The 18,504-nt window shown below is 32.7% G+C and overlaps 1 protein-coding gene and 1 pseudogene across 1 annotated transcript; both read left to right on the forward strand.

The window, feature by feature from the left end:
- The first annotated feature begins 132 nt into the window (after positions 1-132).
- Positions 133-1,298, forward strand: LOC107925419 (basic form of pathogenesis-related protein 1-like; annotated as a pseudogene).
- A 2,720-nt stretch (positions 1,299-4,018) lies between these two features.
- LOC107925418 (basic form of pathogenesis-related protein 1) lies at positions 4,019-4,550 on the forward strand. The gene has a single exon (XM_016856082.2). The coding sequence runs from the start codon at positions 4,019-4,021 to the stop codon at positions 4,496-4,498; it is 480 nt and encodes a 159-aa protein (XP_016711571.1). The 3' UTR covers positions 4,499-4,550.
- The last annotated feature ends 13,954 nt before the right edge of the window (positions 4,551-18,504 follow it).

Here is an 18,504-nt window from a genome sequence, read left to right on the forward strand (position 1 = left end):
AATTTTATGATTGTTAGGGATACAAATATAATTTTATTGTATACTAACTTAAAATTTTACAAATTTTAAAATGCTAAAAATATAATTTCTCGTTTTGGGGAGGGGCCGAGCCCCAACCCCTTAGATGTAGAGATGAGAAGCAACGGTTCAATCCCTTTAACTTCGTATTGTCTTGATTTTTTTTTCTGTTAAGAACGGGCAGAGGTTATCCAAAGATTAAATTTAAGATTATATAAAATAAATATTACATATAATTTTAAACTTAAAATATATTTTGAAGTTTTTGATATGAAAAGTAGTTTTTATTACCTATATATTGATATTTCTATTTCACCCTCTCTAAATCTATTTTTCTATATTATATTGCCCTAATCATGGCAATATTTACGGAGAAAAATCAAATTTTATTTCGATCACACATTCATGTTGTTTCAACTCCTTTTAACCTATTTCTTTCTACAGATATTGTCTATAAAACCGTAAGCCATCACTCATTTTACATTATAAATTATAAAATAAACAAAACATCAAAAAGCACTAAAAAAAGTAGAAAAACTGTTCTGTTTCTTTAGCCTACAAACTATTCAAAATGTGGTTCACCAAGCATTTAGTCGCTATATGCTTAATGGCCTGAAGTGTATCTCATTTTTCGCGAGCCCAAATTTCTCTACAAGATTTCGTGAATGCGCATAATGTGACTCGAGCCAAGGCTGGGGTAGATCCGCTCGTTTGGAACCAAACCTTGGCTTCCTACGCTCAAAATTATGCCAATAAAAGGATCGGTGATTGCAAGATGGAGCCTTCATATGGACCCTACGCTGAAAACCCTGCTGAGGGCCATAGTAACCTTGATGGCGTCGACGCCGTAAAAATGTGGGCTAGTGAGAAGCCTGACTATGACCACAATTCCAGTCGGCGGTGATGATTGCCTACACTATACTCAGGTTGTTTGGAGCAAATCGGTTAACCTTGGGTGTGCTAGAGCCAAATGTGCAAACGGGTTGGTTTTCGTTATTTGTAGTTATGATACTGTTGGAAATGTTGAGGGTCAGCGTCCTTATTAAGCATCACTGTTCTACTTCTTCTGCTCTTTCATTCCTTGTAAGTTATAGAAGAAAGAGGAATTAAAAATATGAATGGCTATATGTACCAAAACTCATGTAAAATTTTGGTATTGTTGTAAAATGGATGTCTATATAATTATCATAATTATCAAGAATTCATTTTCCTGTAACCCTAAAATTTTTTAGGGTATTTTAATTATATTTATTAAACTTTTATAATTTATAGTAGTTAAAGCGGAAATGTATAAGTTTTTTTAGTATTCAAGTGAAGGTTGAATCATTCTTTTATTTTTTTTATTTTTTATATAATTCTTTTAGTTTATAGTAAGTATTTTTATTTAATGATTTTTCTTTCCTTCTTTTTGATAATTAAACTTATTTCTTGTATTGTACTTGCCTAGTTAAATTTTGCAACACTCCACAACTTCAATCAGAAAACATCAAACTTTTCGAAATTGCGCTGGCCCACACCAATCAGAAAAGGGAACACTGAAGAAGCAGCCTTTGATGGACTGCGGTATTCCAAGTTTAGTCCATAAAGAGGATGAGGGGCAGCAATGTCTGAGAATGTGTCTCCAATTAGAGGTTGCAGTCAGGGCAAGTATTCACAACTTGCATGCCACGGGAGCTAAGGAAATCACGAGTTGGCGACACTTGGTTTGCAAGTCCCCAAGCTCGACTCGAAATTTAGAATTTGATACTAAATTCAAGTTCAATCAAATATTTATTTTTAAAGTTCGAGTTTAGTTGGAAATATAATTAAGCTTTTAGTGGTCAAACTTAGTTAAGTTTGTATATCATTCTTCATATTTAAGCTTGAATTTGTATTTGATTAAGCTTGTATTATTAATACTCAAGCTTGGCTCAATAAATAAGCTTAATTTTAATAATAGATATCAATGGAAATAATATAATTTAATAATATATTAAAATAAAATGATTGATAAGGCTCCCAAGTTGCTTGAGCCAAGTATCATTTAGCTGAAATGATAGCTTGAGTTGAGTATTTTTCAGTTCAAATGATAGTTCGAGCTTGGCTCAACAATTACCAAATCATGTTCAAGTTCTTCTCAAATTAGACTCAAATAGCTTACAAATGCCAATATCTCATTTATACCCTTACTCTAACATTAATAGCATGTTAGAGTCATAATTTTTTTAATAAAATTTGATAAATTAGAATATGTCATGTCAAATCATTAAAAACAAAAACAAAATGTGAAAACTTACTTGAATCCATCAATACATTGAAATCTTCAAGTTTAATGGTTTTGATCTTTTGAATTAGCACACAATTTTAGAGGTGACTCCCTCTTTTTTTAAGATGAGATATCAGAAAAGTTACCTATAATTTGAGAACCATAACCTTAATATGTAACTTTTGCATATTAACTTTAATGTATAATTAACTCATCATCAATTAGAAATTAGTTACCTATAATTTATTAAATATCTTAAGCCCAATTAACCTTAACTACATTAGATCACTTTAATTTAAACTAACATTTTTATGATAGTAAAATACATACAATTATTACTTATTACATATGTTATGTACATAAAATATCCAAATATCCCCCACTTTGACTACATATATATATACACTTATCACCTTATAATTGTATCTTATCATAAGCTTACGAACTCAAAAATTTACTATTATAATTAGAAGGTATCCTGAATAATCGCATCTATTAGCCACGTTGACATAGAACTAAGAAGACTTCTTTTACATATATCATAATTAAATTCATCACTGATCACGTATATTAACACAAATAAACTATATATATCAAATATAAATGTGTAACATAAAAATTATATACAATATGACTTAAATATATCTATTTCCAATTGATCATCTTTAAATCTTAATCATATTAAATTTTATTTGAATGTGTTAATACAAACAAATAACTAAGGATGAAAGCTTTTCACATGGCTAGAATGTTCTTCATAATGCTTAAAACTCAAATTTTGTTTAAAAAAAAAACAACTCAAATTTTGTATTTTGCAACAACCTTTATTTTCTTGTAATCTCAGCTTGGATGTTGTTAGTTTTATTCTTCTTCTCTTGTATGTTATCTTCCATACAACTTTGTTATGAATATTTACATGTTTAAATATCATGGTACATTTATTGTTTAAGTATTTTTTTTTCTTTTTCGGATAAAGCAAATAACAATGGTGGAATTATGAAAATAGCATGTAAATATAATTTTTAGCAACATTTATAAATGTTTCAAAATTTTTCTATAAATATATGTATATTAACATTTAAATTTAAATATAATTTTTATTGGTACTTCAAAATATCTTGAAAAGTATGTTACAAGAGTTAAAATGAAAATTTTTATGGGCAAATACTAACATTTTACAGCCTACAGGCACTTGTGGTCAATCGATGGTTAAAGGACTGTTGGTGAAATTTATAGTAAATTTTTTTTCTTATTTTTTTACCAACGCTTATAGATGCTATAAAATGAGTTTTTTTTGTGGTCAGGGAAATTAGAATTTGTGGAGATAGCCGATTGAGTTTTAATTCGATTAATATGAGTGTTATTGCTAATGCAGGAAGAAGTGGGTTCGAGTATGCTAAGATGCATTATCCTTCTATTTATGAGTTGAAGAAATATTATAAGTAAATTTAAAAAGCGTAAAAAAGAACAAATATAATTAGAACCTAAACAAAAAAAAAGATATAGTACATCAATATACATGGTAATTCTTTCAAATATATATATATGGTAAGTTATGCATTATTAAGATAATTAATCCTTTTTTATAATAAGATATTTAAACCTTTTATAATCAAGGTCTGATATTACGCATCCTCTAATGGAAAGTAATAAACATTTCATAAACTAATATTAAAACTGTCCTTTTATAAACCACATGTCTTATTTAAAAATTGCAATCAGCAGTACTGGGCTTTTCCAAAGACAGATTGGGAAATGGGATCCCAATTTTCAGTAGCTATTTGCCTAATGGCTTTCACTCTTGCTTGTGTATCCCTTGCCCAAAACCCCTCTAATGAAGATTACCTTAACGTCCATAATGCAGCTCGTGCAGAGGTTGGGGTTGGACCAATGACTTGGGATGCCACTGTCGCTGCCTATGCACAGCAATATGCTAGTAAAAGGATTGCAGACTGTGATTTGATTCATTCAACTGGACCCTATGGTGAGAACCTTGCGGAAGCCTCCTACGCCTTAAGTGGTGCGGAAGCAGTGACATTGTGGGTGGACGAGAAGCCTCACTACAACTACGACGCCAATCAATGTGTTGGTGGAGAGTGTTTGCATTATACGCAGGTGGTTTGGCGAAATTCAACCCGCCTGGGGTGTGCTAGAGTTAAGTGCAGCAGTGGCTGGTGGTTCGTCACCTGCAACTATGATCCTCCAGGGAACATTGTTGGTGAACGTCCCTATTAATCTATTTATTAGTTTTCTAATTGGTCTTTTAATTTGTACAATATAATAATACTATGATTTTGATCGATGCAATATTAAAATGCATATAATTTTACATTTAGTTTACCCAACTGCCTTTTATTTATTTATTAATTTGATATAAATTTAAGAGGTAATTTTCTCTTTCAAAAGAAACACACATATTTTTCTTTGAATATCAATCAAACCAATCCTCCAAAATGTTTTATAAATTTCAATCCAAATTCCAAATGCACATTTGTGAATATTAAAATCAAATTAAATTATGGAGATAAGTTGTCTTTGGTTTAAATATTTCCTAAATCTTTTCTTTTAAAAACTCATTTTCTTTTGATTTTTCACTTTCAAAAATCAAGAAATTTGTGAGTAATTTTATATATGAAATTTTGATTTGATCTAATTTTTACAAACTATTCACACAATTATTGATATATCATCGCTTTATGTTTATATATTGCATATACAAATAATTATGTTTATCCGATATAAAAATTAATTGGAGTATTTATTTTTTTAAATGTGCATAATTAAATTAAAATTAAAGTTTTATGTATACATTTAAATCAGAGTCAAAATTTGATGTGTATAATTGTACCAAATCAAAGTTTTTATATCAAATTGCACATTGAATCAAAGTTCATGTATAATTTTAAGATTTGTCCCTATAAAATAAATTTTACGCATTTTCTTTGTAACGGCACAATTTCCAGTGGTATAGGAAATTACAGTTTTGGGACCTCGTTTTCGTAAACCAAGTTTGTAAATATTAAATAAGGATATTTACGGAGTTGTTATATAGGAGAATTAAATTTTTATGATCAATTTAGCCCAAATTGTAAAGTCTAATCACTATAAATTACTTTATTAGGAAATAGCTTGAGGACTTAAATTGTAATTAAATAAATATCCAAAATAGCAATTAGACCATGCATAAATAAAAGTTATTGAATGGTAATGATAATGGTGAATTAATTAAATAAATTAAAGTTAATTAAAATTAAAACATAATTAATTAACTAATTAAAGACTTAATCTATGTATAAATATGAAGTTGGTGGACAGAGAGGGGATTTATCATCTTCCCCAACCATCCAAAAAAGAAAAAATCAAAAAGGGGAGGACGCCATTAAAGGTTTTCAAGCTTTTAGTTTCATTTTCAAGTAAGTCGAGCTTTTAGTTTCATTTTCAAGTAAGTCGTTACCTATTTTCTTTGCACTATTATTACTGTTATTGATTATTCCTATTATATTATTATTTTTAGTATTGTTCCTTATTTGGTTCTTTCTATTATTATTTGGTTTTTTTGACTTTAGTATTGTGGAAACTATTTTTTTGAAATCGAAAAAAATAAAAATAAAAATAGAATTCGCCACCAATTATTTTTTTATAAAGTGTGATTAGGTCACTTCGTAATTTGATTGTTTTAATAAACAATTTAATTTACTAAAACAACAATTTTTGGTCTATAAACTTTGAGAAATGAGTTTGAGAGTCGATTGCGCACGAGGAAGGATTAGCACATTCGTAATGCCCAAAATTGGTACCTAGTTGATTAATTAATATTTTAGTGTCAAAAGTTGAAAACTTGAAAAGAGTTTAAAATACAATCCCTCTTTGTATTAATGTTATTTTTACTTAAAAATTGTTTGAATAAATCGAAACTATGTTAAAGACCCTTTCATCTCGAGGTAACAAAATGTCACATTCCGTAAGTTAAGATACGACACCTCAAATCCTTGAGAATAAGCTTGTCTTTTTATTTTTTATTTAAATCTCATGTATTTTAATTTTAAAAGGATATTCGACCATTTAGGTTCAACGGAAAAATCGAAACCTCGTAAGTTAAGGTATGACTTCTCGAATTTTTAAATACGAAACATTGTCTATTTTTAAAAATATCTTTTTTGAATAATAACAAATATAATATTTAAAACGATGTGTATTTAAAATGATAGAGTAACTTAAAATAAAAATGAATATGGGAAATGCATATACTTAAAAAGATAAATAAAATGAAAATATTTTTTTTTTAGAAATAATAATCAGATTGGGCTTATATAACAATTAAAATATAAAACAATACTGAAGGCCCAACACTCAAAATGGCCCGTAAATAAAAATATCTTAGCTACTAAAAATAAACAGAAAATTCTAGAAGTGTAATAATGCCACCAACTTAATGCCCAATCAGAAAAATTCTAACGCCTGTCTTTCCATCATTTTGTCATTTCAATTTTAATGGCCACCGTTTCCAAAGGAAGCTTTAATCCTCATGACTTTTGAACTGTTCATCTTTAAACTTCCTTACTTTCTCTCTATCTCCTTTCTTATTCAATCCGGTTCTCTCATACTGTCATTTTCCATGTGGTTTTTGGCATATCCAGGGACATTCTCAACCAGGTACGTCTCCTCCTTCCTCTTCAAAGTTTCTGTTGCTAAAATATGGGCTAAAAAATTTGCTATTCTTGGGGTATATTCGAACCTTAAATTCTTGGATCTAGTCTTTAACTGATGAATGTCATGGATATAAGCCCCTATCTGCGATTTATCATACCCTTTAGCCTTGCATTTCTTTATTATTGATAAAGAATCACCCTCAATGATTATTTCTGGCCATTGCATGTCGATTCCTAACTGGGTTGCTTTAAGGCAAGCAAGGGCTTCAGCAGCGAAGGCTGAGGGCACTCTTTAATGAATCTCTGAGCATGATAGGAGGACGAGCCTTGCACTGTCTCTGACAACAACTCTAGATGCCGACTGTTGATTCCTCTCGTCGTAGGCTCCATCGAAATTAACTTTTACTGTTTGACATTGTGGGCATTTTCATTTTATTTCCTCCTTTAAACCTTTGGGTGTTCTTTGTCCAACGCCATTTAACTCTGATATATAGTTGTGGACAAATTTTGCTATCTCCTGACCAGATTTGTTTGTTTTTTTTATGAATACGAGCATTCCAGTCTCCCCAGATGGCCAATAGTGCGCAGCAAAATATTCTGCAGAGACTGGAAGGATGTTGAGCGAAAACCCTGGTAAACCGCTGTTCGAATGCTATATTAGATTACTGTATAAAATTCGAGGTTGATAACGCTCTCCAAACTAATGCTGATACAGGACATTCGCGGAAGAGGTGGTCCATTGTTTCTGCTCCTTCACCACAACGGGGGCATGCGAAACTGTTTATTAGTCTTCTGTATACCATGTTAGCCCGTGTGGGCAAATAGTTCCATGAGATTTTCCAAATTGTAACTTTAATTTTGGTAGGTAGATCTAGGAGCCAAAATTTTTTGTAAAATACTTATAGTCGGTTTGTAAAGCGTAAGCTCTAGGATTAGAATTTTGTAGTAGTTTGTAGGCACTTCGAACTGAATATTCTCTCGAAAGTTCCCCGCTCCACGTCAGGATATCAGCATGAGGTTCTTGCGCCAACGGGATGCTAAGGATTTTTCCAGCTTCTACTTCTGGAAAGGTATTGACAACTAGCTCTCTCTTCCACTTCCTTTCGTTGGAATCAATTAACTCAGCAACTTTAAAATCTGGGAAATTAAAATTACTTGACGATAGTCTAAAATTTCTTGAATCTGGAATCCAATTGTCATGAACTGAAATGCTCGTGCCTTAACCTACCTGCCAGCAATATCCTTCTTCCAAAATACCCAATATACTCCATACAAAAGAGCTGTTATTTCCAAATCGCGAGTTTAAAAAACCATCTTATGGAAAATATTTCGCTTTAAGTACTTGTGCAACTAACGAATTTGGGTAATTTATGAATCTCCATCCTTGTTTTGCTAGTAATGCAATATTAAATTGGCCCATACTTCTAAACTCCATTCTGCCTTCCTCTTTAGGGTGACACAAATGTTTCCACTGGCACTAATGTATTCCCCTTTTTCCATGGCCTTTCTGCCACCAAAATCTAGCACAAATATTTTCAATCTCTCCACATAATGAATTTGGTAAAAGAAAGCAAGACCGATAAGTAGGAATTGCCTGTAGTATTGATTTAATGAAGACCTTTCCCCCTTGCGATAGAAACCTAGTGCTCCAGTTTTCAATTTGAATAGAGACCCTTTTTTTTTTAAATTCTGAAAAGTTTTTTTTTCGTCTGCCTACAACATTATGGAGACCTAAATATTTTTCAAGATTTGTTGAGCTTCTTCTTCCTAGCAGTGTCGAGACTTCTTTTTTTTTTTTATCTTCTGTTGTATTCGAGCTATAGAAGATAGTTGATTTATTAAAGTCACACATTGCCCTGAACAACTTTCATAATCCTTGAGAATCCCTTTCAAAATTATCGCACCCCTGATTGTTGCTTCACTAAACAAAATGCAATCATTCGCAAAAAGTAGGTGAGATATCTTTGGCCCGCTTTTGCTTGCCTTTGCACCTTTTATCAAACCCTCTCCCATTGCTAATCTTATCAATAATGAAAGTCCTTTGCTGCATATTAGAAAAAGAAACGGACTAAAGGGATCGCATTGTCTAAGCCTCTTAGCAGGTTGAAAAGTTCTTCCCCTCCTTCCATTGATATTTGCTGCATAAGAGACTGTGGTAATGCATTTCAAAATTAATCTCACCCCATTTGCGAATCCCATCTGTAACATTACTTATGAAAAATTCCACTCTACTCTATCATAAGCTTTACTGATATCTAGTTTTATTGCTATATATCCTTTTTTCTTGTTTGCTTTTGCCGAAACGTGCAGAATTTCGTATGCTAAAAGTACATTATCACGAATAAGTCTCATTGGTACAAAAGCACTTTGTGCTTTATTAATGCAGCTACAAATAACTTCTTGTAAACGATTTGCTATTGTTTTTGCCACAATTTTATATATGACGGTGCACAAACTAATAGGTCTAAAGGTAACTAATTTTGTGGGACTTTGGACTTTTGGAATGAGCACTATTTCTGTCATATTTAGAGAGTCAAAATTATGGTCCCTATTTAGGATGCCTAAGCAATACTTTTCATCATCTTTACCTATTATGTGCTAGTATCATTGAAAAATGGAAAGCCATTAGGCCCCATTCTTTTGAAAGTTGTCAGAACTTCTTCTACCGTAAAAGGAGATACTAAAGTTGAATTCACCTCTGTAGAAATTTTGTTTTCAATACCCTTAAGAAGATGAGATGGATCTTCAACTCCATTTGTTGTGAAAAGCTCCTAAAAGAACGAAGTAGCAGCCTTTTTAATCTCTGAATCGTCAGTGATTTCCCTTCCGTCATCCAATTATAGCCTTTAAATCATATTAGATCGTCTATGAATTGAGGCGCATTTATGAAAAAAAGCTGAATTTTTATCCCCAAGCTGAAGTCAATTTGCTCTTGCCCTTTGTTCCCAGTACATTTCATCTTTATCAATCTCCATATTAAGATGAATTTTAGTATTAATAGTTTTAACCATTGTTTCATCATCCCTTTCTTTTCCTAACAGAATTGCAAGTTCCTTGTTAACTTTTTTTTTAGTCCCTTTCTGCCTCTTTTGATTGTGGTTGCCCATCTCTTTAAGCAAACCTGCAAATATTCAATTTTCTTTATTAACGTGCTTTTTGATGATTCCCATGAAAGCTTTATTTCTTGTTCAAAAGATTCCTCCATGGTCCACCATGCCTCAAATTTAAATTTTGGACTCCTTGTGTACATGATTCCACTATTTGTATTTAAAAGGAGAGGACAATGATTCGACATTGAATAAGGTAAATGTTGAATACTTCCCAACGAAAAAAAATTTATCCACTTTTCGTTTGCAACTCCCCTATCATGTCTCTCTTTTATGTTTTTTCTGGCAAGTTCCCCCTTTCCCATGTGAACCAAACCCCCGAGCATCTTATATCCATTAGTCGGCGTTTCTCTAAAACCTTTTGAAAGCCTTCCATTCTCCTTTGATCTCTTTGAATTCCTCCTCTTTTTTCAAAGGAGTACATAATCTTGTTAAAATCACCGTTTACTAGCCAATGATAGTTTTGTTCTTGCCACAATTTTCTTAGTAGATTCCATGAAAAATTCTTCTTGTTCGAATAAGGTGAACCATAAAACCCTGTAAACCGCCAATCTTCTTTAATAGAATCCTCTTTTATCATTACATCAATGTGATTCTTGGAGAAACTTTTCAAATTAACCGTGATATCTCCTTTCCATACTAAACACAGTCCACCACGAGACCCTTCAACTTCAATGTCAATCCCATTTAGAAATCAACACCTTCTTCTAACCTGTTCCATATGTATTTTTTATCAATTTTAGTCTCTATTAAGAAGACCATATGGGGATTATGCTGCTTTAACAAATGTTGCAGCCTCCGTACAGACCATGGACTCCCTAACCCACAGACATTCCAACGTAAAATTTTCATTGTGCCCGGTCGACTTGCCATTTGGCAGCCGTCGATCCAAAACTGTTGGGAACATCATTTTGTTCCAAAGCTTCATTCATCATACCTATAGGAACTTCTGCTCGATCAATTACTCCTCCTTGTTTTAATCTTTTTACTCCATCTTCGTATGAAAATTCTGCGATGTTATCACCTTCATCAAAATCTGGAAATTTTCACTTCCCTATAATGCTTTCATCCTTTATTTTATCTACCAAAATCCCTGGAGCTATTCTTTTTCAGCTTGATTTCTTCATTATAGTTGAATTTTTCCCTAGCTTACTAGATCTATTATTTTCCTCACCAGTTTGCATCATAGTATAGCCTTCCTTTTGATTCTTTAATATTGCCTCCAAACCCATCACTTGAAGTCTATCTTTTGGTCCCTTATGCGTATTTCCTTCAGTAGATCTATTAATTCCATTATGCATTATTTCCAAGTTCCCTATATAAGAGCATTGAACCCCCGTCTTCTTTGGGAAAGCATTTAATTTTATACTCCTTTCCAATTAAATTTGATTCAGCTGTTAGTGCTGCAGTATATGGTGGATCGTCTTTAATTTTAATTATTTCTGTAGGATCTAGCACAAGAAAATCGTTGATGCTATGTCCCATTCTTCCACATCCAAAGCAAAAAATCGGTAACTTCTCATGTTTAAAAGAAATCCACGATTTAAAGCTATTATTGCTTGAAACAAAAAGACCTCTTCAAAGAGGTTTCTGCACATCCAGGTTTATTCTTAACCGACATAAATCATTAATAATTTCAGATCTAATTACTCCTTCAAAAGTAACACCAATGGCATGCACCAAATTTTTTTTTCGAATTTCGGTAGACACGAGCCTATTCGGATTTGATTTCTCTCTATCGGTTTACTTAGCCGATCAAATAAAACTAGGTATTTCCTAAACAACCATGGACGTCCCTCCATAATTGTTTCCTAATTTTCTTCTAAATCAACACAATTAAAAAAAGATTCTGACCTGCCAATTGAACCTCGAATTTTTTCTTAGTTTTCCATGTGCTTTTCATCTGCACCCTAAAGGCTTTTTAGATTGTAGGGCTTTTTTGTCCATATTGAACATATAAGGGTAGGTTTTGCATTCGGTACCATCGACCACTTAACTGATAATTGGATGAGTTCTTCTACCAGTAGAGAGATCTCATCTCTCCTCTCCCTGTCATCGCCACCGCTGTCTTCCATCCCAAGCTACAGTAGTTACTGCTTTTTTTAGGACTATTTAGAAAGCACTCTTGGTTTGCAGAGAGTTTTTTTCACATGACATGAAAATATTAAAAATAATAAAATAATAATAAAGTAACAAGTACACAAGACAAAAAAAATTAAATAATAACGACAATAAATAACAAATGCACAAATAAGAGGGTATAAACAATTTAATTTTTAAGTGTAAAAAAAGAAGAAGTAATAAATAAATAAATAAATAAACAATATAAAATTGAAATTAAATAGACAGGATTTAATTGAAATCTAAACGAAATTAGGGGGTCATAAATTGCAAAAATAATAAAAAATAGATTGATAAGGATCAATGTGCAACGCGCTAAAAAGGATAGGGATCGAATAGGAAAATATCTCTTGTCTTTATGTACACCATTTCCCAAAAGGACTAAAATATAGCACACGTGAAAGTGCGAGGACCAATTGGGAAATTATTTCTTGTCCCCAAAACGAAGTTGTTCCTCATTGTGTTAAAATGAAATAAAATAAAATTATAGGGTAAAATTAAAATAAATAAACAATATAAAATTGAAATTAAATAAACAAAGGATTTAATTGAAATTTAAATGAAATTAGGGGGTCATAAATTGCAAATAATAAAAAATAGACTGATAAGGATCAATGTGCAACGCGCTAAAAAAGATAGGGACCGAATAGGAAAATATTTCTTGTCTTTATGTACACCATTTCCCAAAAGGACTAAAATATAGCACACGTGAAAGTGCAGGGACTAACTGGAAAATTATTCCCTGTCCCCAAAATGAAGTCGTTCCCTAGGGAGCTAAAATGAAATAAAATAAAATTATAGGGTAAAATTAAAAGAAAAAACGAAATATGACTAAATTACAACGGGCCATAAAAGTCGAATCATCGAAAGCATAAATATCCCCTCCAAGTTAAAACACGTGGATCCTAAGGGATGGATTGGGTTGAGCCACAGGTTGCGTTAAAAAGATGCCGGTTTGGCATCTGAACTTGAATTTCAAAACGACGTCATTTCATATGGGTATATAAGTTCAAGTTTGACAAAAAAAATTATTTCAGCGTTTTGTTTTAAAAAAAAACGAAAGCCTCTTTTTTTCTATCAAACAAAACCAACTCCGGCCTGGCTCCAACCATCGGCCACCGTGGCGGCCATCGGTTGTCGGTGACAGTGCCGCCGTCCACGGTGGCCGGAAAGTCCAAAAATCTCTCTTTTTGTTTCTTTTTTCGAGTAGAACCTTGATTTGGGGTTAAAATGGAAAAAGAAAAGCCCTCAAAAATAAAAATAAACAAAGGACCCTTCGTTTCTGCTCACTTCTGTCACAACCATTTGACGAACCCTTAACGGTTCGTCAGTCTTCCAAGACGAAGGGCAAGACGCCAGCAAAAAGATAAAAGATTTTGTTTTTATTTATTACTATATATATTTTGAAAATAATAAAAGAATGAATGTAAAAAAAAACCTTACTGTTTTCGAATCGATTAGTAATTTTTATATTCAATTTTTTTTCTGTATATTTTTTTGTGTTTTTCAAAAAGGGAACCATTTTACAATCGGTTTTCAGGCTTTTTTATAGCAAGATTACACTATTATTTTTATCTATTTTTCTACTATTCTTGCTGCCATTGCGTGTTTGTCCTTTTTTACAGGCGGCGGCGAAAGAGAGCAAAGCCAGCAGTGGTGGTAGAGGGGTGTCAGACGGCACGCCTACCGATGTGGCAAGGCTGCGACGATAAAAGGGGATAGGGTTTTTGTTTTACTGAAAGTAGTTAAGGTTTTGGGCCAGTTAGGCCCTAGGTAGTGGGTTTGTAATTTAGGTTTTAAATTTGGAATTTGGGCTGGTATTGTAATTTGGACTTTAGACTCATTTAATATTTTTTTATTTTTTTATTGGTTTGTTATTTGGTTGGGTCCGAGCAAAAATGACCTATTACAAGTATTATTTTCTTATTCTTGTTTCTATTATGTTCAATGTCATTTTTTTTATCCATCAATCTGTTGACTTTAAATTTGATTTTTATTGTGTGGGTTATTGGATTGCCCCTATTGTGTTGATTCATCTGTTTGTTTCATTTGATGATGACATGTGGTTATTCTATTTTATTTTAGGTCTTTCATGACGAACACGAGAGGAAAATCTAAGGCCATAGTTCCCGCCTCTAAAAGGTGGATGGCACCAAGGGCGACCTCTTCCTCAAACCCCACTTACGATGCATGCCATTCGTGTGTATGATTTTCACAAAGTCCTCAAGAGGACCTATATCAGCATCTTAGACAGTGGTGGGATTGAGCCATTTTATTGATTGGGCAACTTTAGAACAGATCCGTTTAGCTAATAGAGTGCAGGCCCTACTTGATACAGCTCCATAGGACTGCTTCTTATTCATCGTCGAGCCTACATATGTGGAGCTTACACTAGAGTTTTGTTTCATCCTGCAGCATGTAATGTCGAGCCATGATGAGCTGCGCACTATCACGTTCCGACTCGGTGGTACTACGCGTTATCTGAGCGTCCTAGACTTCAGAGTTGCCATTGGACTCTACTCTGAGGATTTCATGAATGGGGGTTCCTTACCTTATACTGGCACATCCATCATTCACCATCTTTATGCTGGATAAATCTTACTGCTAGTATGACGCCATATAACCCAAGTCAATTAAAAACGACTTCCTTACCTCCGGTATTGCGATATATTCATGCTATCTTGGCCCACATGTTGACTGGTCAGAGGGAAAGCATCGGAGTTGTTGATACATTCAACGCTTATTTTATTTGGAGTATGGCAACGCGACGGACCTTCAATCTTGTTTACTTTGTCGCCCTTGCTTGCTGCCACCAGACTGAGCATAGTAGGAAGGTCATATCTGTTTAGGCCTTTACGTAACTCGTCTAGCTCCACATTTCGGCCTCCTCGACACTCTAGAGCAGTCATCCTCCTTTACTTTGGTTGGACAGATGGTCCTGTCGGGATTATTTATTATGAGTCATATGAGGATGATCGAATGCCAGCATGGAGTAGGTCCTTCTCAATACTGACTATTTCATTCAGACCCTCAAGATGAGCATGATGACTTCTCTGATGATGTCCCTTTCCACTATAAGGATCCACCTCATCATTCACCTCCGAGTCACCCTACTACCGTCCCTGTTGTTACACTAGTGGACCTCTATGAGCAGTTCACTCGGTTCAAGCAGCACTAATTTGAGCAGTTTGACAGTATTGATGCCACTTTGCAGCAGATCTGTCAGCATCTCCACATTTCTTCTACTTTGCCTGCACCTCACGATTCCGATGCATCTCACGATGACAATCGTTGATCTATTTTTTTATATGTTTTCTTTATTTTCTTTTCAGTTTTACTTTTTTTTTATTTTTAATTGTTTTTTTATTTTTTTAGGCTTCTTTAGTTTTTTTTTTTGCACTATATTTTTATTTTGATTTTCTTATTCTGTGCTTATATATGTTTGTATATTGAGGACAATGTACATCTTAAATGTGGTGAGGTTGTTAATATAATTATTAGAAAATCTTTGAATTATTTGTTGTGATTAAGTAATTTTCTCATCCTCCATTAGAGTGAATTTATATCGATTTGGGATTTTTATTGATGCTGTTTTGGATTAATTTGTAGATATTTGTGCATTGGTTGATTTAAGCTTTAAGATATGAGAGAGTCAAGCATGATAAGTTTTTTTTTAGAAATTAATATTTTAGGTTGTTTCTTTGAATTGAGGTATTATCTTGAAGTTTTGAATTTGCAAGTTTGACATCAAAACCATGATTTTTTGTGAGATTTTGAGCCTATAGAGAATATATCTTTCATGTTCATTTTATTTTTGGTTATAAGTGTTTCAACTTGATTTGTTATTCTAAAACTTGCTTCGATTATGCATATCGAGGCCACACTATTGATTTGATATACTGAAATGATAGAGGCACTTAGGTTTTAACCTACTTAACATGTAAAAAAAGCTTACCTATTGAATTAACCTTTAGTGAACGCCGTTGAGCCTAACACACCTTTTCTTGATTAACTCGTGAATGTTAACCCATGACCCATTTATTCGTTGTGACTTTGTCTCGTTTTATTGACTCCCTTTTTGTTGAGATTTGATTTGGTTAGTTACCTAACTATGTTCTTTTTTTCTTCTTGTTCTCAGTATAAAAAAGATAAAAAAAAATTGTGATTGAGCTTGAATAATTAGTTTCATTTCGTGTTGAAAAGCTCATTTTTGTTGTTGATTATTCTTGATTGATATTTTCAACTCAATCTCGATTATAACCAACTTTTTTGGCCTTTTTCCATACCCTTAACCTAAGCCCCATTACAATATCTTAAAGACCTCTTGGTTGGTGTGTCATCTTATTATATAGTGGTGGAGATTTGATTTTTAAGCAAGCCTATAGTAATGACATTTCTTGTTCGACTGTTGAATGCATATTTCTTGAACCTTAAACACTTTGAGTGCTTTGAGTGAATCTTTAGTGAGGATGTCAATTGTTGTTGATTTTGAATTATAGGTAATTACTTAAATAACGGGAGACACTTATGTTTTTATGCTTTAAAATTTTCGACTTGGATTGTTTGAGTTTTTAGCATCATTTTAGTTGAATTGCCAATGCATGATTGTTTGCGAATTATTTTGAGGCATTATTGATGAAGAATTACAAATTGAGAAAAACTAACTTTAATGTGGGTTGAGGATTATTCTTGAGGGCAAGAAAACGCTTAAGTATGGGATATTTGACAAGTAAACATTTAAATTCATGTTTTTATACTTAGGAGAGCATTTGGGAGAAAAATGAGCAAAAAAAGAGCGAAAATCGGACATTTGGAGCAGATTTCAAAAGCCACACGGTCTGCTGCACGGCCATGTGCTAGACCTTGTCGATTTCACGATTCGTATTCTAAACACACGAAAAAACGCAATTTGTAAGATTTTTGGGCATTCTAAGACTTATAAATATCAAATAGAAGAAGAGAAGAGGGAACCATCAAAGAGTATTGAAGAAAACAAGTTGAAGAACACCATTGAAGCCAACTCTGAAGCAAACTTCCATCAAGATTGAAGACCTTCTTTTAATTTCTTTGAAGTTTTTATGAGTTTATTTCTTGTGGTTATTGGTTATTCTGTCTTAGAGATGTTTTTATTTACCATTATGAACTAATTTTCTAGATACCTAGGGGAGATGGACCCTATGATGAATTCTGTTATTTAATTTTTGTTTTACGCAATAAATACTTAAATCTTGTTTTTAGTTATGTGTGTTTATCACTTGTTTTAATATTTCGGGGATATTAATTCATGTTTAATATGCTTAAATCAGAGGAGGAAAAGTCTCTGTTTAAGAGTAAATCTAGCATAATTGAGTGGAGTTTTATGCAATCTTAGAAATAGGACCACATAAATTTACTTGATTAGAGCCAAATCTAATAGGGGAATCAACAGACTGAGTTAATGTGATAATAAAGGTTTCAATTAGAAATAATTTTCAATTAATGAATCTAGAGTCATTTACTCTTAATCTTGAAAGGGATATTAGCATAATTTATGGATTTTTACGAATCAAGATATTAAGTGAACAAATCGTTTAATTCAAATTTATAATGATAGATGAAGTCTAGGAGGATTCTTTACTGGGTATTGTTTAGCTTCTTGGTTATTATTCAGTTAAATTCCTGATTTATTCTTTACTAAGTTCTTTAGTTAATTAATTTAGTAGATTTTAGTTTAAATAAATCACTCCAATTTTTTGGTTAAATAATATGAAAATGATAATGACTAGTACTTTTAGTCATCGTGGATACGATATCTTTACTCACAGTAGCTATACTATCTACCGATAGGTGCACTTGCCTTTTTTCGTATTTTTAGTTAGTTTCGTGACTATCAGTATCATCTTCTGAATTAAGATGTCAAATGATTTGTGAAATAGATTGCCATGTTTCAAATGTAAGGACCTAATTTTGTCCGACCCTAATAAAATAAAAAAAAACAAATAAAAGTCCCTAATAGTCCATTTACAATGAAAACGACCCAAATATTACCCAAATACAAAATCTAAATATCCAATCACCTAAGCCCAAGCCCAAATACCTTAAACTTAAAACAGAAAACCCTAATTCCTTTAAGCCTCCAGCAGTCGCAGCTCCACTGCCTTTGCCATGTCAACAGACGCACCACTCGAGGTCTGTCGTCCTTTCACCAAAATGGCAAGGTATAGTTTCACATCGCCAAAGACCGCCACAGATGCCTGCACAAAAAAAGAGAAAGAAACAAAACAGAGAAAACAAAAAAAACAAATATAAAATGTATGGTATTCAGCTATAAAAGCCAACAAAAAACAAACAATTTTGTAGTATCATCAATCAATAGAATAAAAAA

Source organism: Gossypium hirsutum, chromosome A01 (assembly GCF_007990345.1).
Source record: "Gossypium hirsutum isolate 1008001.06 chromosome A01, Gossypium_hirsutum_v2.1, whole genome shotgun sequence".
Taxonomy (NCBI): Eukaryota; Viridiplantae; Streptophyta; class Magnoliopsida; order Malvales; family Malvaceae; genus Gossypium; species Gossypium hirsutum.